The 27,969-nt window shown below is 39.2% G+C and overlaps 1 protein-coding gene across 8 annotated transcripts in view; it reads right to left on the bottom strand.

Moving 5' to 3' along the window:
* Positions 1-27,969, bottom strand: part of cacna1ba (calcium channel, voltage-dependent, N type, alpha 1B subunit, a) — a 129,513-nt gene that overhangs the window by 99,230 nt on the left and 2,314 nt on the right. For all 8 annotated transcript variants that reach the window (XM_037097238.1, XM_037097240.1, XM_037097241.1 and 5 more), the window contains exons 2-3: positions 26,401-26,506; positions 25,595-25,734 (exon numbers count right to left, since the gene is read on the bottom strand). In XM_037097238.1, coding sequence (XP_036953133.1) covers positions 25,595-25,734; positions 26,401-26,506 — 246 coding nt within the window. The remainder of the gene's footprint in view (positions 1-25,594; positions 25,735-26,400; positions 26,507-27,969) is intronic.

Raw genomic sequence — 27,969 nt, 5'->3', positions numbered from 1 at the left:
TCTGTAAATAATTATAGACCAGTATCAACCTTCCCTTCTTCTCTAAAGTCTTGGAAAGAGTTGTGTCCCAGCAAGTTAATAATAATCCCCTGGACCCTTTTCAATCAGCTTTCAGTACCTGTCACTCCACTGAAACAGCCCATACTAAAGTGGTTAATGACGTTCTTACTTTAGACTCAAACTCTACCTCAGTGCTTCTCTTACTGGATCTCAGTGCCTGTCCGAAAGAACACAATGTGTTAATAGTTCTACATCAACATTTACTGATGTGAAGTATGGCGTTCACCAGGGCTCTGTTCTGGCCCCTTTGTACTTCTCTTTATATATTTCACCTCTCGGCCAAATTATTTGGAGTAATGGAATACATTTCCACTGCTTTACAGATGACATTCAGTTGTACTTAAAAGCTGATGATGAATCTCAAACTCATGAAATTAAAGACCTGCTTGTACACGCTGAAGAAATGGATTTCAGAAAACTTCCTGCTTGTGAATTTAGATAAAACTGAGATTCTGGTCATTGACCCTGCTTGACAGGGATACCACTTTGATCAGGAGACCATAACTCTTGACAACCGTTATTTCTCAAATTTCAACTGTCAAGACACCCTCTCTTTCGATCAGCAAATCAAAGAAATAACCATGATCACTTTTTACCACCTGCACAATAGAGCTGAAATAAGGACCTTCCTGTCCACAGCAGACGCAGTGATCCTGACTGATGCCTTTGTTTCGTCTAGGATGGATTATGGCATTGCCTTATTTTCAGGTCTTCCATGTGAGAGTACTAAAAGTCTTCAGATAGTTCAGAATGCTACAGCTAGCATCTTAACACGCACAATTTGAATAATGAAATTAATCCTAGCCTTACTGCACTGGCTCCTAATACATACAAGATCAGACTTTAAGGTGCTGCTGATGACATACAAAACTGTTCACAGCGGGTGGGCTGTATAAGCAAAATATATTTGATTTGATTTGATCAAAACTGCAGTAATATAATACACAATATCTTCACTTCAAGTATAACACTGAGTTACCTTTAATAACGCTGGTGTATGTGTTATAACATGAGGACATTTTGTTAGCAGTGGTGTACAAGAATAAAGACGAATCCATAAAGCATCTAAAAAAACAATGTCAGACATTTGCAGGCTAGTTTTTAAGCCACTTTGATCTGACTAGATCACAAGATAGCTAGCCTACACATCAATGTTAGTGCACCTTTTACTGGTACAGCATGTTTGTTGGCATATTTAGAGAGTTGAGCTGCAACAGATTACATTTACATTTATGTAGTTCACAAGGTGACAGTGGCTGCAGAAGTAACAGGACCTGCTGTGGTTCAAAGTCAGGGGAACTTTTGGTGTCCTGCTTTAGGTTGGTGTGTGTCAGTGTTTACCAATGATGGAACAATTACATTATTTTCTTCATGCAAAATGGAAAGATTTGATTGGTTGTATGCAAATAAGTTCATTAGTTACAAAGCAGAGAAACAACAGCAGTCTGTCTAGTATATACACATGACCTCATAAGACCAAAAAGAAACAAAATGTTCCAAGAAGGCCCACAGTGTGACTGTAACCTCATCTCACAGCCTTCCACCTCTTTGAATTTCATTTTTACCCATTTTGTGCACAGATTTGTTTTTCAAGTGATCACAGCCCATGTCTGTCAGGTTACACAGAATGGGACCCAAACACAATACACAATACACACAAGCATGCAGGTAAGGCACAAAAGGTGAGCTTTAATGACAGCTCAAACACAAATCCCAAAAATTCGAAATCCAAAGATGAACCACAAATGCTAAACAAAGTACAAGCCAAGAAAAGTACTAATCAAAGGCCAAAGTATCGAATCAAAAGGCAATTAAACCAGGACTGACAATAAAAGCCAGACAGAAGCGATGGGGAGATAATTGGACACAGGTGTAGCAAATCGGGGAGGGGCAGACGATGACAAAGAAGGAGGCAATGGGAGGAAATGGAAAGTGCAACGAGACACGTGAGGATAGAACTTCAACATAAAACAGAGAATAACAAAAACACAAACTATGACAATGTCATGTTTATACTGTAGCCAAACAAAAATCGCACAACTTATTTTCAGATGGGCTAAAAGCAATACCTAAAGCAGGTGAGACGAGAACGATCAAGGAGAAAATCCAACAAAAACATTTTTGCATCCCAAAATCTTGTGAAAAAAGACCTTCAACTGAAAGTAGCTGGGGACTGACATGATAACATAAGGATACAAACATCTTCCATATTCATAACACAAGCAGAGATAATGTACAAGTCCTCATCGTAGAAAGGGAATGTAAGAAACACTTTGCTTGTTATCTGCTTGATTCCATAAAGAACTGAACATACTTCAGACAGAATAGGGTGTGGAGGATGCAGAGAAAATGAAGATCATAAATAATCTCACATTATTAACAAATAGCTATAACTTACATTTCTTGAAGATTGCGTGAATATATCAGTGTGTTTTCAGAAGGATATGCCTTTATAAATTCAACAGCAAAAGTATCTATCAAACCATGAGCCCGGGGCAAACCTTATAATACATTCTGCTTACATACATAAACTAAGATGACATGAAAGAAATGTTTGAGTCAAACAAATCAGCCCCATTATCAATTAGAAAAGATGTTTACAGCTTCTGAGGAAGGCTTTATGTGGGGAAAGATATTACAGCAGCAAAGGACAGCAGATTACCACCTACAGTGTCAAATAAAATCTGTCACATTGAAATATAATGAACTGCTCATTAAATGATTTGATCTGCGTGCCCATCTGCTCCTCAGAGGTAAGGGCTAACCCTTGAAGTGTAGCTGTCAAACATCAGTTACAATAATAAAGATGCTGTCAGACAGCTGTCCTCTACTGTTGCTGCTGTAAGTGCAGCTGTGGCGCAAAGGTGGATGGAAGCAGGAAGGAGAGGGAGGGTAGATGCTGTCCTCATGAACAAGCCCAGCTAAAGCACAATGACAATTACAGGATTCCTCTCAACTTAACCCTTTGACTCAAAAGTGCAGGAGAAAATTGAACTGGTATCTGATTTTCATGACTTGTATGTGCTCCTAACTAACTGTCAGTGATCATCAGTTAACAAAAAGGTCTTGGAATGCCACTGGCTTTTAAGTTTGCCCATAAATTGTTCACTTAAACACACAATATATTCATTTCTGCCGCTTCTAATCATAGTCAAAACAAAGCATGAGACAAGTGATGGTTCACACCTCTGAGACAGAGGCGGCAGATTTTCAACATTACCCACAATGAACTAAAGATTATGGCTGGAAATTGGTGAACCACCAGTTATGACAATACAATGTTATATTGATTCTTTGGACAACAACGCGATATCTGATGACATCCCAAAGTCTGGCATGATGTCATTTTCATTTGATACACCCCAGAGACAATATCATCTGTTCCTGGCTGCCACTGTGTGAACGGCGGGGTACACCATGTACAAGTCACCGGTAATCACAGGGCTGACATGAAGAGACACACAACTTTTCACACCTGCGGGCAGTTCAGAGCCTAACCTAATTTGTTACCTCACCTGCATGTCTTTGGAGTGAGGGAGCAAGCTGGAGTGCCCAGAGAAAACATGCAAACTCCTCATAGAAATGCCTTTCCCCAGCTCGATCCCAAACCTCAGACCTCTTTGAGATGAGGCAATGCACTAACCAATGTGCCACCAAGCTAATTTTTCTTTTTCTTTAAATGCATGTAAGCAGAAAAAAAAACACATAAATAATTCTAAATTATTATAAGCCGTTTAGTGCAGTTTTAAACTGGCACACATAAGACATGGCTCAACATCAAGAACATAAACAGGGAGACAAAACAATAAAGTGGTGTTAGTCAGTGTTTAGGAAGGTGTGCTTGAACAGACAAAATGACACAGATGTGCCAGTAGAATTTCAAAATAAAGGCACATCTTAAAAACTATATCAGTCAATGTTTTCACTTTGCATGGACCATTTTGGATGGTTGATCATGTAACCAATATATTCATCAACATGGATGGGTCGTTACCTCCCTACTAGATCTAAGCAGGAAATGGACAGAAGCTCAGTATAAATGATTGAGCAAAATCTGTTGTCTTGTGATTGTCTTGTGATGTTTATCCACTTCATTCCATCTGTAACACAGTTTAGTCACTTCAGACATAACACGACTCTCAACCATGGGCTACACAGTTACTGTACCAATCCATCATCCCAGTCAGACTTGAGAAAGAGGAGGATTGCAACAACTCATCATCAACATTGGCAACAGAAGTCTGTGGTCACTTGCTCAGTGTGAGCTCTACAATCCCACACAGATGGTGAAAAAGAGAGAAAGGCGGCAGACGGTGGGAGTCCACACACAAAACACCTGATGATGTCAAACCAGAGAGAGTTGTTGCAAAGAACTGTCACAAGCACTGCTTGTGTAATTCATTAACTTTAACACAATTGAGAAATTATACATTTTCAAATGACTGCCTGCGTCATGCGTGAGTAAAGCTGTATAAGTGTGTATGATATCAAAATGTATAGGGTGGAATTACCATCACCATATATGGTGATGTATTCGTATGAATATAGGTGATAAGGTGAAGTTTGAAGCAGATTTGCCGTTAGTAACTTTTAATATAATGACATGATGCAAAATTCAAATCAAGTATAGCCAGTGGCAATATACAGTATTTGACACAAAAAGTATAACAAGTACTTTGATGTCCAAAGAGCAGAGAATGTGAAAGTGTAACCAGGGTCAGAAATTATTTTTGTATTTCAAAGCTAAATAATTAAATAGAACATTTTTTGTATTTATTTAAATATTAAAATGTATATATTTCCTCATAAATTACAAGTATTGTAGAACTGGAGTTGAGTATAGCACTTAAAGACATGAACCACTGAATATATCAAAACAGATGATCAGTTCAATTCCAGATTGTATATTTAACATATTAGCTAAACTTACTACAAGACATGATTACTATGGATATTTTTACTAAAATCATTTTGAGGTGTGCTGTGAGATACACGTCAGTCCTCTGTACTCACTCTTAGTGTTGACAGGCTTCAGTTGTAACATCAGAGCTGAATGCTTTGTTCTAGGATGCTGAGCTGGGATCAACTCTGTCTATCATCCCTTCAAGTGAATGAGCACATCCTTCACACACCATTACAGCTGTTTGTAGCCTTACCTGCTGAATGCTTTGATACACACAACAGTATCTCCCTGTCATACAAGACCTTAATATGCGAATCACTGTCGATTTCATTTGACAGTATGTCCAGCAATTCATTCAACATGAATTACAAGTCCATTATTTGCATTCCAGGGGAGGTTCACTGACTCTGTAATTACAGCTGTGCAGGAAAACACTTCATGTGCAGACACATACACAAACCTCATTGGCCCTAAACTCAGTGACGCAGACAGGCTGATAGTATATAGTCAGCCTGAAGTAGATATCTGCCTTGCTATGCCGGTGGAAAAGAACATCACACACTCAGCCAGCGTCATCCCGCACAAGCCCAACCTGGGAGCTCCATTAGCTGCACGCTGCAGCAGGTGAAGTGGAAAACAGGCAATTATGTCAGGAAGACACATTGAGCTCAGCTGCGTAAAACTCAGAGACTGACAGGTTCATGAGCATGATACAGTGTATACAGGCATGTACGTCTGCAAAAACACAAGATATGTTTGGGACACATATAAATACTCCGTCATAGCACCACAGGTTTCTACAGAGCACTTTACTTTGAAAGGTTGGCCATCATTCACGAATACTTCGGTGTAAGTAGATTTGGGTACGTATGATGCACCAAGCCGCCTTACATGTAAATCCATCTAAAACCATGAAGCTCTACTGGCTTTGGCTCGAGCTGTCAACAAGATCTTTAATGGATACCCCAAAAAACCAGGGAACTAAACTGCAAAATGATTAAATAGAGGACATTTCCCAGGAACAGATAGCAGATGTTCAGAACCAGGAACACAAAAGCTTTTGTCACAACTAAAAGAAGACGCCTACCTGGATACCTGGTTATCTCCAGGTATTGATGTCTGGGAATTAGACAGAAAGTTGGTAGAAGTGAGAATAGATTCATTATTGAGGCAAAGGGGGAAAAAAAAGTCGGTTTTGTATTATTATGCTGATATTATAACTTGTTGTTTTTATGCCTGATACACATTATTTGGGGATTTTTTATTTATCTTTTATTTTTTTTAAAGTTAAGTATCCGAAAGAGTCTGTTCGAAAACACCAACTGTTGTTTTAAAAGTTCTGCTTATGTAAAAATTACACAAGATACAGCATGTTGATTAATAAGCTTCAGAGGTGTTGCTAGGTGAATCTTTGAGCTGTAGACAGAGCCAGAGCTGTTTCCCTGTTTCCAGTGTTTGTGTTCAGTGAGAATAACCAAGTCTTGACCGGAGTTTTTGTTACATTTTACCAGTATCACATGTAGTTGTGAGAATATTAACGGCCAAAACATCCAGTGTGAAATATGCAAAATAAATCATTATATTACTAGCATTTTAAAGTGACTACATGTTGATTACATGTGGATCTGGATGAGATATGTTACTTGTGACATATGTGATGAGACCCAAGTACAAGTATTAATAATAATTATATAATTATATCAGTCTTTTCGCTGATTGTCTCATTTGTTGTTACAGGTCATTTATAAATCATCAGAGGGCTCACAAGACTGTTTCTTAAACAACAAAAAGTTCCTCATAGTCACTTTTAATAGTGTAATATTGAGTGACATTTAGGATGTTGCCAAGACAAATTAACCCAAATTAACACAAATGGCATATATGCAAAAGTTTGGTTTTGTAAAGACTTTAAGTGATTGCTCTTTGTATTTCGTAATGTACAGCCTATTTTTCTGTCACCACAAGTGCTCCATCCCAGTGTGCAGCCAGCAATTTCTGCTTGGAAAAAAAAAAAAAGGTAAAGTGCAGTAAGACCACATAATACATCAGAGTCCTGCTCCACAAGAAATGACAACCAAAAAAGTACAGGCAGGAAAATTCAAATGGTTCCAGTTGAACCTCTGCTGCCATGATGCACTTCATTCTGTCCTCTACCTTGTGTGCACTTGTGTATTTCTTGTGAAAGACTTGGAGAAACTGTTGGGGAAACTCAGAAACTGAGAAACTGTAAGTGTTTACTAAGACCCAGTACCAAGTGGAGCAATCTGATAAACACAACAGCAGGTCAATACAAGAAGGAATGCACAGATCCATAGATTCAAGACTCAAGATGTTCATTGTCATTCCAGTTGTACCAGTACACTTGTGTGAAATTCTTATGCTCTGCTACAGAAATGCTAAATCGTAAATTAGTAAATAAATAAATATATATGACATAGTATCATCAATAATAATAGCAATAATAATAATGATACGATACTAAATAAAGAAAAACAAAAACAGATACAGATGAAGGGGAAACGACTGCAGCACAAGCACATGCAACAACTTAGAAGGGGAAGTCTTCAGGTCAACATTCTGTAACCTACCTCCAACTAAAATAAAGAGACACACTGAGGAGGGCATGTACACAATCACACAGACGGGACAGATGATTGAAAAAGAAATGAAGGACACAACAATCTTTTTTCTCTCGACTAACCATCCCTGAATTATTATCTGCTTACTGTATCCTTTTCCGGTTCAAAGTGCTTTACAGCGCTTGTCACATTCACCCATTCAAACACACATCCATACACTGATAGCAGAGGTTGCCATGCAAGGTGCCGGCCTGCTCAGCAGGAGCAATGTGCTCAAGGATACTTCGTCATGCAGCCGGGGGAGCAGGGGAATCAAACCAGACCTGCTCTACATCCTGAGCCACAGTCTCTTTGTTTGATCATTTTTATTTACGTCCAGGGAAACAGAACCCCAGATCACCCTGATGTAGTGTTGTGATTCCAGCAGAGCTGAACACTCAGTGCTGCATTCTGCGTTCTCACTGACCCCAAAATTTCAAATTCAATTGAATATTTATGGTAGCACCATACTTGGACTTGGCTTGGTGCCCAGAAAATATCATCCCGGAGCAGCAGGCGGGAGAGGAGGGGGGGTTTCAAGGGTTCAGTCTCGGTGACGAATCCGATTAACAGTGCATTTGTTGCTCTGCTCTGACTGTACTGTTCTTTCAACCAATGAATTTTCCTCTGCCATTTGTTAGAGAGGGGAAGAAAGAGTAGAGAGCTGAAAAGATTGATACAAGGAATGATGAGGGAAATCAAACAGAGGGAGAGAAAGGCAAGTTCACTCAGAACTGAGAGACAGAGGGCTGGAAGGACAGATGGTCACATAAATCAGGAACTGGATTCAATAATATTAATAATAATAATAATAACAGTACTAACGCCAAAGCAGGAAGAAACACAAACATTCTACTCACACAACTAGAGAAGGAGATGTGATGTGATGTGATGAGATGAGATGAATTCTCCTTTTCACTGCACTAAAACCGGGATAATTAAAGATTAGCTCTAAATAGGTAAAACCTGGATTTTCTAACAAAGTTTGACACCTTGTCTGATCATCTTCAGCTTTTAAATCAGTATCCTACAGAAGCCATGAGCGACGACTGAGAATTCTTCGCCTCTCGTTGTCAAAGTGAGAAATACAAAAACAAATACTTGAAAAAAACTTTTATGAGAATTTTTTTTTTCACTCTGTTTCACTGTTGCATTGAAGTAAATGTAATGTAAGTGAAAGTACTCTTTAAAAAGAAAGATTCCTGAGAATTATTGTGCATATCATGTTATTGTAATGTGTATGCATTAACATATTAAAGAGCCTTAAAGTGAAACTCTCGCCAAAATGCAACCTAGGCTTTTTTGTGAATGTGTATGAGTCAAACCTTCATGTAAAAGCATAATTACAATGAAAGGGGCTCTTTGAAACTGACCATATTTTCATTTTTGGCTCAAACTCATTTTCAATGGGAGTGCATGGGGCACTTTCATGCTAGCATCAAAATCGCTATTTTTAAAACACTAAGAAGGCTCGAAACAACATGAAACTTTGCTCATAATATTATCAGGGTCTCATAGCTCATGTGAACACTTACACTCTACTCAGACATGTCCATCCCTGAGTACATCTGGGCTGCGATGACGACGGCTAGAGGAAGAAGCTATACATGAGTTACATGTAACATGAGTTGTTCAAAAAACTTCTTTTTAGTAAACTCTGTGTACACAAACAATGTTCTTAATGCTCATGTTCATGTGTTGTTAAGTTGTCCTCGATTTTGACATGACGATCATCAATGATATCTGGCAAGAAAGAGTATGAACACAACTCCAACAAGTTCGGTTTTTTAAAAATATTTTCTCAAACAATTGTATAATTTGATGCATGCTGTTCTGCTATAAATTATCTCAAAAATTCTGGTGAATTGGTTCAGTCATGTTGTCCTACAGGTGGCAGTAAAAACCTAATACCTATTCAACTGAATGTAGACTGATGTTCACATATAACTGCAGTTGTTATGTCAGGATGATGCCAAAACTACACTGTAACTCCTCCACCTTTGTCTTTACTATAACACAAATTCATTCTCATACATGTCCCTGAGGGAGATGTATAGTAGCGTGATGATGCTGATAAAAACACTGTGAATCAGACAGGGAAGTGCAGAGAACAGAGGAGGGATGAAGGAAACACAGGCAATGGATGAAGAGACAGAGAGCAAGAGAGAAGCAGAGAAGGAGGGAGTGAGGTATGCTTGGAGAGGGGAAGCCACAGCGGAGATGTCGCCATAGAAACAAAGGAGGCTTCACTGATCTCATTAGAGACAAATAGCCAGGAGACCAACACTAGAATACTGTGTGTTTCTTTACATACACATCGTCATATCTATACATAAACAGAAGAGTCAGGGTGCAGATTAGGATTCATCAAATGTACTATGTGTACCTTGCTCTGATGCCATGTGTGACAACTTGTCATCTGACAAATGCTGGGAAAATCACTTGGACTACTATCATGGCACTGAACAATAGCATATGTTTGTTTCTGCCATTGCATGAAAACAGACTTGGACCAAACAACAGAGAGAATAAGAAATACAAATAAATACAATTACCAGAAAATGATGTTGGAATTGTTACTTGGGGTCACACATGAAATCCTAATGTGGTCGTAAACAACAATGACATGGTGCATATTCGAGCTGTTTGGATCTGAATACAGCATTGTGCCTTATCACTGTACAGTGCCTGACACCACAACTACTTCGCTATTAGAACTAGCTAAGAAAAAATGACAATTTAGCTTGTTAAGCTCACCTGACCTGTGTGGAGAAGCAAATTGCCTTTATAGTGGCTCTGTGATCTCACCTTGTGGTGGGTGTTTTTTCTGCGAGTGGTTGTGTGTGTGTGTGTGGTTGTGTGTGCGTGTGTGTGTCTGTGTGCGTGTCTAAATGTGTACACTCTCACACCTTCCTGAGCTCCCAATTCACCAGGAAGTTCATTATTCACACACTGGGGGAAGTGCTGCTTGTAGTTAAAAAAAAAAGAAGAACACTGAGTGTTAATATGCACACATAAGATGTAAAATGTGCAATAAGTGCATACTATCCCAGTTCATCTCCATGGCAACAAATTAATCTTAAATGGGGCTGGGAGATAAAGGGGAGCATGGTATGTTCTCACAGATCATGAGAAACCTCTGACACACGGTCATGTCATTAACCTAAACAGGGATAGAAACCATCCCAGTAACACTCTGTGTTCAGGTCCTCTTACTACACGTTGGTTAATAGGTAACAAGGATCTCATAAGAAGCATATTAAAACTAGTGACACAATAAGTGTAAAAATAACATAATATAAACATATTGTATGACTGTTTATAATAAACTGTTGATAATAGATTACTAACACAATTATTCAGTTTACATACGTTTTTGTTAAATTCACATGAAGTTTTTTGCTTCTATATTAATATTACATTTCATCACGCATTAATGGGTCCTTAACTATGCACGTATTAAGAATTAATAATGCTTTTTATAGCTACTGGATTTAAACTACTGGGTTGTCAGTTTGTTATTTTAAGATTATTCATACAATACAATAGAATACAGGCTAAAATCAACCCTAGGCCACTGCAGTAAACATCTTACAATCTAACAACAAATATGTTTATTGTGTTTTTACTGCTACACATATATAGTCTAATGTCCTCACAGTATTAGTGTCATCTTATATGGGCTTATTACCTTTTCACTAGTGCTTATTACAAGAAGTAAAGCGTTTTGTGCACACGTGTCAAATTATCATCAGCAAGTCTGCGAGCAGCAAGCAGTGTTCAGTTGTTTTTAACTGCTTATGACCAGGACATTTATGCAAATGGTTCCATTTATGGCATAAATGAGCCAACACAGAGCACTGTCCAAGCAAATTCTTCCCTTCATTAGTAATTGCAAGGAGCAAATTGCTTCTGTTGTAAGACTGAACTACCAGGCAAAGCTGCTTTTTTAATTAGAGAGTTCAATCCTGTGATGTGAGACTGTTGGACAACAGAGCAGCTCACAGCGTGACGGCTGAAAGTGCAAATTATCAATGACTCTAATTCATTTGAATCTTGAAGTTAAATATCGTTTTTACATTCTAAAGTAATGTCATTTTTTTTATTTCAAATATTATGGATGCCTAACAGTATATACATTCGAAGAAAAAATATTGTTTGTATTAAAGAAATGTGTTTTGTTTGACTGTTTGTTAATGCACCATGTGTGTGTCAGCCCTAAACAGAACTTTATCTGCTGCTTTACAGTATCACAAATACATTCAGTTGTAGATGGGTATCTCCAGCGTCATCCTCAAGCCACTGAAACACACAGGGCAGCAATATTTCTCTAGTCAAACATGTCATACTGTTTATGTTGTGCAATAAAATGAGGCTGGACCATTTCTGTGATCGACAGTAAGTGCAAATCAATGCTTTGAGTTCAGAGCTTGGGGCCAAAGTCAGTACTCATGTAATGGACATCAGCTTAACATAATGACAGAGCATGTTCAATAAACTACACTCATCACTGTCTGGCATCTAGGCAAAGAGATAACATGGCTGAATGAGGCAAAATAACCAATTCTGGAAAGAGCCTATTCAAGACTTCAATTTGGGTGTGGCACCCAGCCAGAATACATTAGACGCATGGTGTCATTTGATCCTTCTGTATATATACACAGTAACTTTACAGCTTACAGCTTTACAGCCACAAGCTGATTCTTCCAGCATGCTCTCTGCCTGGCTTCTCCCACGGATGAAAGTGTAAGCAAGGTAGCATGCAGAGATACATCGCTAGTAGCTGAGTGGAGACAGCAGCGCCTGGCTGCCTGCGGGGTCCCGATCCTCCCTGACAACCAGCTCTCAGATCAATCAGCTCCCTGGAGGAGGTGGTGGTGCTGATGGAACGAGGGGGCTTGAGACACCTCCCAGACCATTGATCGGCTGTCTCAGACACATCAGTCCAAAAAAGAAAACACATCAGTGCTGATATTGTCTGTCTGCCTCTGTCTCATTCTTCGTCTCTCTTTCCTGGAGATGAGTGTGATGAGCTGAAACAGGTTGAGGCCGGTTATGGTGAGTGGCAGCAGGTTCCTCCCCTCACAGTAATGAGGGAACAGAGGCGAAATGCCCCACATGTGCTCTGAAAAAGTCCAAAGTTCAATCATTGGCGGTCTCCACCTCATTTGTTGAGTCGCTACACATCTGAGACAGATGCCTGGTCTCAAATACAGTGACTAATGACCCTGTGGCTCCAGCTGATCACGATTGTATGTGTATCACAAGAAAAAAAAACACACAAAATAGAATTTGAAAATAGACATTCTAATATATATGTCAGGTTTATAAAAACATGTCTTATTTTGACAGTTTTGTCCATCATTTCTATGCCACATGAAGGTCTTACTACTTGGCTTTGACACAGGGACTCCACATCAGGTAATAAAGCAGAGCTCACACCAAGGCCCTTATCAGTGTCAGTGGGTGTGGTGCTTTAGGGGTGCATACTTCCAAATTTGCAAAAACTTTAAATTTCCCCACCAGTTCATCAATCTGAGATACGCCAGTGTCACCACCTGGTAACACCAGGCTTTTTACAAAAAAAAGATGCTAGCTGTTAAAACTATCTAAGACTTAAACAGTTTTAAATGGAGAAAAACAAGGTGACTTTGATCATGAAGTGGTCAAAGTAAATACAATGTGCTCAGCACTTCCCGATTCGTGTCAACAAATCCAAGCAAATTTTTTACCATGACCCACATGACTGAGAACCATCAGAACACTATAAAACAGGGCAAAATGCCCAAACACAACACCATTTAATTCTTTACGTTACAATAATACTACACCAATGCTGAAACTGGCCTGACCACATGTACAGTATAATGTGTGTGTGTGTACTGATATGACATCAGTTAAATTGATGCATGTAAGATCCATCCTTTAGACAATCTGCAACTGGGTAGTTGTGACTTTTTTTTCTTTTTCTGTGTTGCTGCTTGTGTCCGTCGTCTTCATCCTGAGTTGTTGAACTGGCATACAGATATAAAATAAGAGCAAATTGTAGGAAAACACAATCATCCTTCAACACCATTTGTATAGAATACATTTAACTCTGAAAGTCATTTAAAATCATTTCATCCCCAGGTTGAGACTTTGGCTCAATATTCAAGTTATACCATGTTTTACAATCATCTGACTGCGGGGCATTTTCACTTTGTATATAAAAGATCTCAGAACTAAAACATGTCTTTAAGGTAAGACGGTTTCAGGACAGCTCATGTGGAAAATATTCTGTCCAAACACTGAAACGTCTGAAACATTGAAGCCATCTAGTTAATCTTCTGAACTTACTACAGTGATATACAAGTGTGCTGTAATGCCTGTCAGTATCCCGTGACATCACTAAGGGTGTGGTTAAAGGTGTGACCGACTCCACCTGACCACATCCATATCTGAGATGAAACAGGCTATAAACTTTTGATGCTCAGAGATGCTCATGAAACAGCCAGAGGCATTATCTTTCAAGAGTGAAACACTGAAACATCAATTAATCTGCTCAACCAGCACCGTGTGGGTCAGTCTAATCAGATTTGACCAACAGTGGCAACAAAAACAAACAACCAACCTGTAGACATCAGATTTTTATTCTAATATTTGATCCTTACTATTGCTGCATGCTGTCTACACAGTAGTTACTAAGCAGAAACTGCAACGAATTCTCCACGGTAACATGTACATGGTACAACATGGAGTTTTCCCAATTTAGGTTTTATGGTTTGTGCCTGATGTGATTATTTCAGAAGTCAGTCTCCTTCTGAAACACAACAAAGAGGTTTAATCATTATTTTTACATACTAACCGTGTGTAACAATATGCTGTATTAGGCCTGAAATGTGAATGTAATCATGTTTCGACACATTTTTGACCTGGATGCCACATTAATTCTCCCAATTAGTGTTAACTAAGCTTGAATAAATGAATGTCATCAGAAGTGTCAATCAGAGGGTAAAGAAATGGTTTCATACTGACCGATAAATCTTAACTCCTGTCTAAATTACAGGACAGTCATTGTGTAAGATGTGAAAGTGCTTCTTGGTCCTCATTTAGGGGATATAACAGGAAGATGTCTGACCAAAATATTGATTGAACACCAGTGAAAGTGGTAAACTGTCAGTGAAGCGAGTGAGTATCCTCATCTGACATCTGAGAGACCATGAGTGATTTGTGTGCCTGAAATAAGTTCATGTTTTTCACTTTTCCCGCACATAATGTCAGATAAGAATGGTCATTTTACAACATGTTATTTATAGTACAATGTATAACATCCATTCCGTAAAGTCGACTGTGGCAGTGCTGTGCACAGTGCCTATCAAAAAAGATAAAATGCACTCTCTAACTGGGCTAATTCATCCACAGTGAAACCTAATCAATTATTTATTCATTTGCTCCAGCCTTTCTCTTTAGAGAGAGGCTGATTAGAGAGGAGCTCACTATACAAACGCCACAGTCTGGCTTCTCTAAGAGATTTGTGGCGGTCTGTGTGCATTAGCACTGACCACAGAGCCATCATCACAATGTCCATAGTCTAGATTCTGATAACCCTCTCTTATATCACCAGAGCAGTTCTCTGGAGTCACAACACCTGACTGCTATCAGTGTTCACTTCACATACTGACACCACAACTAAAAAGAAGAACTGAATGAATAGTTTCATTCACAGATGTGAAAATACACTGGATAGTATAGAATGCTGTGAATTTGCTGACTCATTGGGCCAGCTGACCATTGATGAAAAACACATGGTTTGGCAGTCTGTGTCATATGCTGCTAATACAGATAAGGTTTAACCTGGAACACAGCTACATAAACTGTTCAATACTACATGTACTTTTCATTCCACATTTCTGCTTAATATTTATGAATCAATTACATTTAAAATTAACTCATTCTTCATATAAAAGCAAACTGTACTGAAATATTTTCTCTACCATTAATTATTGTTATTAAGGGCTTCAGCAGTATTTTGTGACCAATGTCCATCCAAATGATTTTCGCTTTTTTATTTCATAATTGATTAAATGCGATGTGTGACATGAAAGATGTCAATTAGCAATGAAACCACAATGTTTCCCTTGGCGCTGCAGAATGTTTTAGCATCTTTAAGTCCTTTATTTCTATATTCCCGAGAGTTCTGCTTTCCTTCACCTCGTTTCCAGCAGCAGCAGTGTTTTAAGTGAAAAAGCTCTTATAAACCTACTACCCATCACCTGATTAGCACCAAACAGCAGACAGACAAAGTTAGCTTGTGAATACACTGGAACATTTACATAGCTGCTAAAGAGCCAGAAAACCAGAGCTAAAAGGAGAGTCAATACCGCACCCACATTTACCATGTAGAGAGAAACAGGACGCGACATTAATGCTTATGTTGCTGCACATCTGCTGAACAGGTGAAATGTGTGGACAAGTACCCTTTTTCAACTTGAATATGATGATCTGTCAGGGTTGTGTTTACTGCCATAAGGACTAAAGTATGACAATATAGGTCGAGCTCAAAATGCAGCGATCGGCATTTTCCCAAACATGGCCTGCAGATTTGTAACTGGGTTTACGAGTGTTGGACAAATTTTGGTTAATGAGTTATTGCCAGTTTCCTGCTAAGCCCTGCCCTTTGCAACGTTTTATGGTTGGTGGCAGAAATATCTTTAACAACACCTTGCTCACTTAAGATAGAAATGCGTGTTTCTGTCCTATAATATTATAAAACCATTCTGGTAAGAATCGAGTCAAAATACATAAAGTTATTTCCACACTACTGTTTTTCAGTTAATGCAATCAAGCATACAAATCCATTAAAGCAGCTCTTGAGTTATGAGAAGCAAGTGGACTGAATGATACAGCTCCCAGGTCCCTCCTTCTTCCTCTCTGCTGTGCTGCAGCCCTGCCTTCAAAGCCCCTCCCCACAGAGGAGCCGGCTGTGCATGAGCAGGCTTGTAACCACGGTAACAGCTGATGCCTGATAACCAAGATGGCGCATTCAAAATAACAACAACAACATAAGGCCTGATTGTTCTATTTCTGACCAATACAACTAAATTACAATGATGAGTGCCTCATGCCGATCACTGAAGATATCCTGAGTAACAAACACTATTCCTCACATCGCTGTAGATGAAGTCACGAGCTAATCAACATTTTTTAAGCAGTGAGTAATGTTATTTCTCTAAACCAATTCAACCACAAACTAACAATATGAGTGCCTGGCCACTTGAAAGACACTTTTGCTAACCAGCTGCCATAAACACAAACCTAAACACTGGATTCAGCAAACGAACTAACAAGTTAGATTTAGCAACAAGCTTCGTAGCTCGAATGCAACATCGTATGGTGATATTCGTTACTGCGAGCATAATTGTAACCGCTGTCACTATAGCCTTGTGGTTAAAACATAGAATGAAACATATATCAAGCAGGGGTCCTTAATTGTCCAGCAGAAAAGCAGCTAACTCTGTGTCGCTTGAGTACTTACAAATCCTGCAGCTCCCTCCACCTCTGAAATAAAGCTCCGATATTCATCCTTGTTTTCTCTCTGGCTCGGTCCAATTCATTCTTTTTACACTGCTTTTCTTCGTCAGTCTTTCTATTTCTTGTCTTTGACATGGGCAATGGTGGGGCATTCTTTGGCTCGATTGTTGTCTGTTGTCTGTCAGTTTGAGCTTGAACGTTACTGAGCAGGTAAGAGCAGACACTGCCCTGTGCGGGGGAGGGGCACTGCCCAGTACACACTGGGTGAGGGAGGCGGGCTTCCAATAGGGTATGCACGATAGTGACTGACACTTCTCAGACACTCCCCTTGGCTCTGTTTGGTTGTGTTGATTCGGAGCGGTGGATTCTTGCAAATCAAATTATGGCCACTGGGTGGAGCCACAGACAGTGGATTTTTACACTGCTGAGCTGTATCTTATTCTACTGTCAGATCATAATGACAATTTTAGCAAATATAGCAAAAAATTAAAAAAAAAACAGTTACAGACTACAGCTTTCAGGCAGCCTTTTACATGACATGAGACCTTCTTAATACTCCAAAGTGAAACACTAACAACATTCCTGTAGCAGTAATTAATTAACAAGGCTACTCTGTTTAGCATTGTCATGTATCACTGTATTTCCTTTTGTGAATGTTAAACATCCAAGTATAAGTTTAAAGAGCCAAGTATAGCCTCATATTGCAGTCAGTGTGCTTTCAGGAGTCACGTTGGAAACAAACACAATGTTCCTCCTTTAGGTTAGAAAATGCACATCAGGATCGCAAAAAAAGTAATCCCACCACCCACTTCACAAAAAGAACCTGCAGTGTTTATCCATACTGTTTTAACATTCATTAAGATCCAGCAATCCTGGCATTTCTGTTGTTTTTCCTGCCTTTCACAATGTATCTACAAACGGTCATCAGTATTTTGCTGTATCAAACACTACCACTGGCTCTCAGAGACAGTTTGTCAAACACAGAGCAAGTCGTCCCTGGTGTTGGTTCAGGGGGAGGTGTGGGTGCAGCTGAGAGAGAGCCAGGATCCTCTGTTGATCACAAGGCATTTACACAGCAAATACACAAACTGGCTCTTATCATAATCATATCAATATGCCTGTTGCTAAGACTGCACCACTCCACAGTACATCTGAGACTGACGGGATCAAAGAAAACGGATGGGGGCTTACAGCAGTACAAACACTCATTTTACTCAGAGCTTGGGAAACCTTTCTAAGGCTTGGCTGGCATCACCTTCAAACATTTCACCAATGTTTATCTAGTCTGAACTATGACATTATAGAATGTAGCCATGCATTGTGGGTCAAGCTACAATAAGATTCCTCTCAGGTGTAGAAAATGAAGGAAGGAAAACATGTGGAGACTGCTAAAAGAAATGCGAGCATAGCGTGAAATACTTTATTGCTTTTAGTCTGAAAGGTCGAACAGCAAGGCAACAGAACAAGAACAGCAACATTCAGCGAAGCAGAAGACGGTCAGAGATTTATTTGAACTGTAGCAGATCATGTGAATACACACATGATCGACGCATTCAGAAATTGCATTTAGATAAATATAATGGTCTTGATGTTGTTTCTGAATACTACTTCTAACAAAATGTTACAGGAATATAGCAAGGCTGCCTGTGCTTTTCCAAAGAGCAGACTTGGGGCCATATGCTTCAATTACAAGATATTACTGAGGCTGTTCACATAGAATTTTCCTTCATTTTCCAAAATTCACTTGAGTCATATGGGAGACAACACAAATTTCCCCTGAAGTATGTATTATTTTTGTTAGGAGCCCCACCGATATGGATTTTGTGGGACCATACTGATACCTCTATTACAGAGTAAAAAATGTTGATATATATATACTATATCAACTGATTAGAAAATACAGTTCCACAATTTTTGTAACATTTTGCATTTTGAAAGTCAGACGTTAGGTTAACGTCATATAACAAAGTGAAATTCTGATCAGTAACAGTAACATTGTCCGATAACGATTAACGATAATTATTCTCAGATAGGCAGGCAGATTAATCGGTCGGGCCCTGATTTTTGTAACAGAATCTCTGAAATGTGTATCTGAAACACAGATTTGAAATACTATCCCTAAAATCATCAACATTATTAAAATAAAAAATAACTTAAATTGCACTGAAATACCGAGTGGGATGACTTTATCCTAAAACTTTGTTAGGAGACAAAGACAGGGATATAAGTATGGTAACATAATTTGTCTGTGCATCTTTGGTATGCAATCTATAGTATTAGCACACATTAACTTAATTTATGTAAATATGTTTAAATATGTGCAAGTAATGCCTTCAGCCATAGCGACGTGATTAAAGATAAATCAGTAGACCAATACAGGGCTGTAGGTCAGTGGGATGGTCAATCAGATTATTGTCCGATCCCTAATTTCAACACACCTGTACAACTATTATCCTCACTGTGTAATTATTTACAAACTACATATACAACCTGCACCTCATGCACTCTGTATTATGTATGTGTACTTTACAAGTAATTGTGGCCAGGGCTATAAAGAGAACAGAAAGAGCCAAAAGAACTCAGCAAAACATAAATTTGCTGCCCAATAAAAACATGAATAATGAATGAATATTACTTTGGAAACTCTTCAGAGGTAGTGTTCCTGGGACTTTTCTCACCAGCATGACCATATACGCCGACCAGCTGCCCATCTTTAGAATTTACGGCCTTGGTGGTCTCAGAAGACATTGAAAATAAGGTGTACTTGGAAGACAGCATCCCTCAAATTAGACATTGCAGAGGGTTGCTCAAGATGGTTATGTAGATTTAAGAAACCTAAATGGGAATGCATCCTACAACAGTTTTGGATAAAACATGGTATTGAATGTGTACACTTGAGTCTGCCAAAACAGGGATGGTCTTGCTTGCAAGAATGCTAAGGATATGTTAAAACACATTTTCTTTTAGCTAGATAGGTAAAAGCAAGCAATAAAAACAATGGGAATTAGACAAAAAAGTATCAATAAGTCCACTTGATCTGTACTATCATGATGATTTTCAAGGACTTTTCCAGTACATTGCCAGTGACGATCTAGTTGGTATGTCAGACAGGGATCAGGCCCATATACTAATACAACCACCTCTGTGGAAGTCTGATTTCAAAGATTAAAATAAACAAATAAAATAATAAAGACTAATTTACAGTTTTATTACACTTAACTAGTATAAAAATACTATACAGTTTAGTATGTATATCATAATACATATAATTGATAATTATATATATATATCTATACATTCTGTACCCTCAATGTCCAACCTGCAGCACTAACGGATTAGTTACACGTCATGAATAATACCCAATCAACACTGAAGGCTATGTCACAGCACTGTATTGTGTTTGCACAGACAACACCAGCAAAGTGAAAAAGCTAGTTAGTCAGTATTTAACCAGTGTTTGACATGCAAACAGTTGAGGCTGGAGTTGATCATTTCAACCCCATCTTCTCATTCACTATCATCAACTCTCTGAACCACACCCAACACACATTTGAAACCATTGCTCCTAACTAGAGTTGAATCACAAACCTTAAACCTTTGAAAGCTAACAAGAGCGACAACTTTAGCAACTGAACCAAACATGCTAATCAGTGTAACATTATTCAACAAGAGTGAAAAAGAGCAACGTTAATCTATAAACCTAATTCAATTACCACAGTTACTAGTATTTACATTTTAAGCATAACGTAACTTTCATTATGCCAGCAGGTGCTACTGTGTGATGTGACTTGTGGTGTGTTCTCAACATGCAACCCTTCTCAACATGGCCATTAACTAATGTTTCAATTTGAATGTTAATATGTTCCTTAACTTAGACAATGTCATCCATTTTGGGGAGCTCTGATATAAAAATAGGAAAATATTTAAATACATTTCCAGGGCAACACAAGATTTCCACTAATTTTCCAAGCTGGATGAATATGATGGCAAATGTGGTTTCAGTTGAGTTCCACTTAATGTATTGTTCCAAGTCAGATATGCCCATTTTTTGAGTGCTTTTTTTGCACAGTGTTATAGACTAAAACAGAGCCACCTGAAATGAGACATGAGACAGATTTTGCTGATATCTGAAATATATTACCATCCAGCTGAGCGGTGCTCTCCTCTGCTGTGTGTGTGGCAGTAAGGAGGGCAGGCTGTGCTGTAGGAAGGAGCCACTGCAGAGCTCCAACAACAGCTGCTTTGATCCAGCCAGCTATAAAGAGGAGTGCTGAAGTGAATCTATTCCCTCTGCGTTCAGCTCAATACACTATTGATCTGGGTGGGAGCACAGGGAGGCAGATATATGCTCTTATTAGAAACTCCCTACATCTTATTGGAACATGGTCAAGGTAGGGGCTGACCTAGGGGACCTAAACCCAGGCTCTTCTGTTCATGCAACCCACCACATGATCTGATAAGCAGCTTGTGAACGATGGCCCATGACCCGAAGGGATCACATAGACTACATACTGATTTCTTGTTCTTAATTTTCATTTTTTAGCATTTTTTTTGTCTGTTTTTGTTGTTGGTTTCCTGCATATGTTTGAGCTGTAGAAAGAAATTATTCTATATATTTCTATACACATTTAATATTGCAATGGAAGTTGCCAAATAAAAAAAAAAAAAAAAACATTTAGTTTATTTATTTATTTAATGAAATGTATATCTCCAGCACAAGCAAACATGAGTTAACTGGAAAACAACGGTTAACCTGCCGTCACATTTTTTGCCCTCAGGTTTTCTGTGTTGGCCTATACCATGGCATTGGCTAGTCAGCCTCAATGAAAAAAATAGGTAAGAGTAAAGGCACATGCATATGTAATGCTTTTATGATGTTCAATCATTGAAGGACAATGAGTTGAACCCACAGCCAAATGTGGCTGATAAGCAAACTGTACTAATATAACAATTAAACCTTTGTCGTGATGTTGCTGTGGTTGGGGACCCACCTCATGTGTTCATTTAAGACTCGACGATAACTGTGACTGTCGTACACTTGTTTTACAAACTGGTGGCAGAGTTGACTGACATCCTGAGGTCCTGTCCAAATGAACTGAATGCACTGAATAATCAGTGAGTCACTGCTAATGCCTAATTGCGATGGGTTTCTACACAGCACATCCTGCAGGAAATGGACATCATCATGGATAAGTGATTTGTTAGTGTGTGTGTGCCTACATGTTAAAGAGCATGTGTGTCTGTGTTCAGCTGCGTGCACTTTATATGAGTGATGGAGTATCCACCCTGACAACACGGCTTGAGCTGTCAGTGTAGCTCGGCACTGATAAGATGTCCAGACTGTTGCTGTAATGGCCCATATTCACCACCCGGCCCTTCAATTATGGTTATCATGTCAGCCTACTATGCTCCAATTCAATCAGGCCTGCTTGGGCCGCTCCCACACACACATACACACACGCACACAAACACACATACACACTGTAGAGGCTCTGGCTGCAGGATCAAAGGCTGCATATATGACCATATACTCTCACACACACACACACACACACACACACGCACTCCCACAGGTCATAGTCACTTCCATAAACATATGGATATTTTAGCAGTAGTTGTTTACCGTGTCATAGGAATGCAAGGGTTATTATGTTTTATTCAAAATCCAAACTTTGGTTCAAATGAGGAGAAAATATTAAATGAAAATATAATATCAGTACCTGTAATGACCTTTTCAAATTCAAAATGTACAGCCTATGAGTGGTCAACATTTACTCTGTGGTTCATTAGCTTGGCCTATTGCATGCCCTATTGATAAATAAGAAATAAACAGAGGACATTAGCGAGCAAAACCATGCTGATCGCATAAATCACAACACCATCTGAGAGGCAGTGTGTGGGAGTATTTTGGTTTCTACACTGTATATGGCAGAATGACCAAGATCAGGCTGTTTGCCAGCTGTAAAAAAAAAAAAAGAAGAAGAAGAAAAAAAAAAAAAAAACAGCTGCTTCCCTCTACAGCAACAACAAATCTGAGGAATCACCTGCCTGCTGCAACCTAACTGAGGCAGCACAGGCACCAGAAATGTGCAGCAGTGTCAACTGTACAATCTCAGCATACTGCCTATTCTTCACCACTCTCAGACCCTCGCCATGAGAGCAAAGAATGTCCATTATTGATAAGATTGTAAGATTTACATGGAGGATAAATGGATATGGATATTTCAGGATAAGAGAGAACTGGAGCCATGGTATGAAATCAAAGTCATGCCAAAATCTCAGTGTAAATCATACGACAATGCTGACCAGTTTCCAAACTGTATTGTGCTATAATGGGTTTTGTCCATTTTCTGAATAGTTACTGCTTTCCATTCATTTAAATATGGTATAAACATTTAACTTGCAAACTTGGCACATAACCGAAAGGATAAAGTTGACGTTGTGCTATGTTGCGTGATCATGGCAAAATGTCCTCATACTGACACCTTTAGTAGCAGGAGCTACTACAGAAGCAGTTATGACTATTTTGCCAGATGTTCGTAGTGTGTATGTCTGTCTGATTTTTGTTAGCATGATAGCATCACAACCATGCAAATCAAAAAACAAAAACTAAAGGTTAAATTTTTATTGAATTTTTATGATCTCAAACAAGCTGAAAACCTACAAGTTTGTTTTCACTCTAGTGAAATAAATGGAGAAAAAAGGAAACCCTGTATCATCTATAACACCAACATTTGTATAAACACTGGCATCCTCCTTGGATACACCCCTATGGACACATATTTGCACACACACACACAGACACACACACACACAAAAACAGATCCCTGCGTCATTCCAGCAAAACCAGACTCATCCTGGTGGATGGCATTTATTATATTTTCCAACAACTGCTTCCTCCTCTTTTCAGCCGACAGGAAGAAAGGCTCAGTGCCTCCCTTTGACTTCCAGTGGGTGGGGTGGGGGCATTGATGAGGGGTTTGGGAATTGGCAGCGGCTCTGTTTATTGCAATGAGATTCCTGACACAAGCCCCAAAAGATGAGCCAAATAAATCTCTGTACCATTATATAAGAGAGGCTGGGCCGTCCCCTGGTGGACCCGCTGAGTGCCTTGGGACTTTCTGCAGCGTAACAGCATCCTCCATCACTACCCCCAACCTTCCCCACCAACCACCAACCCCCTCTGCTCTCCATCCCCCCACACCAACAGCACTATTCTCATACCAGCCTTATAGTCCCTTGATATTTACCCGGTATCAAGGGATCCTCTCTGTTTACTCCTCAGACAACGTGAGATGACAAAATGCAAAAAGAGAGAACTGGTCTGGCAACGTGTTTCAGTCTGCTTGGCATTTCCACAAAACAAACCAACGACTAAACAATAACACTGTGTAGCTCGTGTGTGATACAGACAGTACAATCATCTGTTCCGAGGATCAAAGTCAATTTTACGCAAGTTCGATCACAAGTGATCACATGGAGCCACGTCAGCTTTACATACTGCTGAAACGATTCATGCAAAAGACAAATTAAACAGCAACAGTATTAATCAATAATACTTTGGTAACAACTTAAACATTGTGTCAGCTATAAGTCCAGAACAGTGTTGCAATTAAGAGTATGAGTAGGTAGTTGTGTGTCACATTATATAGTTTAAGATACTACCAGTATAATTTTTGATGAAACACAATTTTCCCTCTTGATGATGTAATGACATCACACGATTTTAAACAGTAACAACAAGTGTGGCTGCAATTGAAAGTAACATTGCTGATATCAATAACAATCACTATCATTACATATTTATTATATATACATAATATAATAATAGTAATAATTAAGAATTTAATTGTGTTACCTTTAATTACTTTGTATTAGGTAGAGATGTTTCCATACATCTGATCATCTACATCACCTCTTCTCTCACATATTCTCTTGTCTTCTAATCACCAAAAGTTAAAGAATGAATGAGCAGAGAATTTACTTTAGCTGCAAACTTTCAGAATAGTCAAACTACTGAAGCACTTTTAGAATCATCAGTAATGTTTCAAGTCAATGTATGCACTGCACTGTACCGCAGCAGCCAGAGCGAAACAAGCTCTGACCATCACCAGTGAAAACTCAAAGTTATTGTAAATGGAAAGGCACAACTTGTTGTTGCTGGAGACTGGACTGGGCTGTATGGTTTTCATCATGTCTAAATGTCTGATGGGCAACACAGAAAATATTTCACTGAAGTCCTGCGTTGTAGTAATTTCCCTCTGGTCTTCTGCATGTCTAATGTGGACAATACCACCTCATTAAGACTCTGTTTATTCATACAGGAAGAAAACACCCTGCCATCTGGAATAGATTGTCTTTACTTATCATAAGAAATGCAATACACACACACACACACACACACATAGAAAGAGCAGAGCTTCCCCCGCCCCTCATTAATCGCTGCTGCTCATCAGCTCTGTCAGTTAGCAGCTGTATAAGCCATTAGGCCAGTGCTACTCACCCTGTTAGGACCACCACAAAGTCCATTACATTCCAGCCATTACGCAGGTAGGAGCCTTTGTGAAAGGCAAAGCCCAGGGCGATGATCTTGATGCCAGCCTCAAAACAAAATATTCCAATAAAGTAGGGCTCTGTGTCGTCCTGTTAAGAAAGAGCAGAGCAGAGCGAGAAGGATTCATGAAATTACGGACAAGTGACAAACTTCTGTCTGGTCATGTAAAATCAGGTATTGGCCAGTCAATGTCAATAAAAATGAAAGGTCACGTTTGTCAGCAGCCTCAGGGAGTCGGCCTGTAGCTCTGTAAGATTCAGTGTGCCATAATCATCTCCAGCTGGCCCAGATCCACTCATTACTTTAGTTTGTCATAAATGATTGTAATCTGAATAATAATAAAAAAGAATCATTTTTGGGGTTTGTACTGTTTTTCCGTGGTAAAGAAATACTTCCCCAGAATGTTTATTGGGGCCAGATAATAGCTGGGTAATGACAGAAAAGCTGTACAGAAGATTTTATAATGCAGTCACACAGTCCTGATGACACATCTAATCACTTCCTATCATCATGAACTCTGTGATGTGTGTCTGACAGACATGGATTCAGCCCATCTCAGGGAGAAGAGCAATGAAAGCAGTCAGCTGGGAGGCTCCTCGCCCGAGGGAGTGACACTTCATTCTTAAAAAAGCCCTGCCCTTGCCACGCCTAAGCTCTCTGATTGGACAGAAGAGTTCACAGCAATTGCATCTGCTTAAGATGTGGATGAGGGAAAAACATATGTACAAATGGAGCGCAGGCGTGCGGCTACTTACCAAACGCTCTGACATCGGTGTTTTGTCTGAGGCCGGTAGGTGTTGCTCCAAGGCCAGCACAATGCAGTTTGCTATAATTGTGGCCAGGATCATGTACTCAAATGGAGTGAGAGTGTTAAGGAATTATTGTGGGAACAGGTTGCTACGCATACAAACACAAACCCTGTCATTAAAACAATACATAAACACACCAGAATTAAACATGACATATTGAAAAATCAATCATAAGCTCTTTGAAAACACAACTGGAAACATACTTTCTGGACGTAAACAGTTGCTCGGTGTTCAATTGTGTATCTCTCTAACCAATGTAAAAGACAACGAAATGTATTTCAAGGAAGCGACAATTACATTTGAGGTCATTTTTTGTCTCGCTCATGCCTCTATAGCGTCATTTTTTCATGATCAAAAGAAAAAAAAAGAGCTTCTTTCAATCATATTCTGACATCATCAGGACACAGTATTGTAAGGACGACTATTGGTGTTTAAACACAATGACACTTCTGATCAGTAATCATCAGTAATGTGGATATAATGACTAAGGGGGTTATGACAAGTATTAGAACAAGTAGTCTGGTTAGTCTGAAAATGACATCACTTTACTGTCATGAGCATCGAAAACCTGGAATTACAACACTGATTATATGTCACCATATAACCATATCCACTATCTATATCTATATATATATATATATATCTAGATATATATCTATAGATATATATATATAGATATATATATAGCCTGATATAATGATAACAATTTCATATTCATATATTGCACAGGCCCACAATTATTCCTTTATAGAATACTATCAAGATGAGAGCAGGGGTGCTGCAGTAGCTCAGCTGGTGGAGTGTGCACAGCATGTACTTAAAGTACAGTCATTTACTTCCATAAAGTTGGAGAACTCACGAGAAGACCAAGTTTTATAAGAATGGTGAGAACTGAAGCAGCAAACGTCAGGATATCATGACTTTTTGTGCCAGGTAGGGATCAAAAACCACACAAACACTGGATCCTGCATTTCTCATAATGTACTAATCCACATCCATCAGCCCTCACCCCGCCTCATTGAAGCCAACTTCTTTCAACTGTCACGGATCCATTTTATAATGCAAAATTGCTGTTACATGTTACTTGCTGGGATAAACCTGCTGACATCTCCAAGGCTCTTTTGTAGACCTTGTGCCCCTCTAATGCTCACAAAGTCGCTGTTGAGCTAGTTGTATTAATATTCTCTTACTGTCCTCAATAATACACAGAAACAGGTTCACAAATCTTCAGTTCTGTCAGATAAAAAGACAATCATCCCCACTCTGCCAGAGTCAAAAGGCGGTACAGATTACTGGGTATATATCCTCCATACAGTGCATGTCTGTTGTGACATTAGCACTACCACTGCAACAAAAACCTCAGGACTCTCCCAGCTCTGCTAGGAGGGGGCCACCCTCAGGACAGGGAGCTGGCCAACTGACTCCAGCTGCTCGGGGCCACAGCAGACCCTCCTCCACTGTTTTGCGATTGCCCTGCATCAGGTTAAAGGGTTCAGTAACGCACTGCAACACCAA

This window comes from Acanthopagrus latus, chromosome 5, assembly GCF_904848185.1.
Source record: "Acanthopagrus latus isolate v.2019 chromosome 5, fAcaLat1.1, whole genome shotgun sequence".
In the NCBI taxonomy this organism is placed as follows: Eukaryota; Metazoa; Chordata; class Actinopteri; order Spariformes; family Sparidae; genus Acanthopagrus; species Acanthopagrus latus.
Note: the sequence above shows the minus strand (reverse complement) of the source record. Positions and strands in the feature narration are given on the sequence as shown.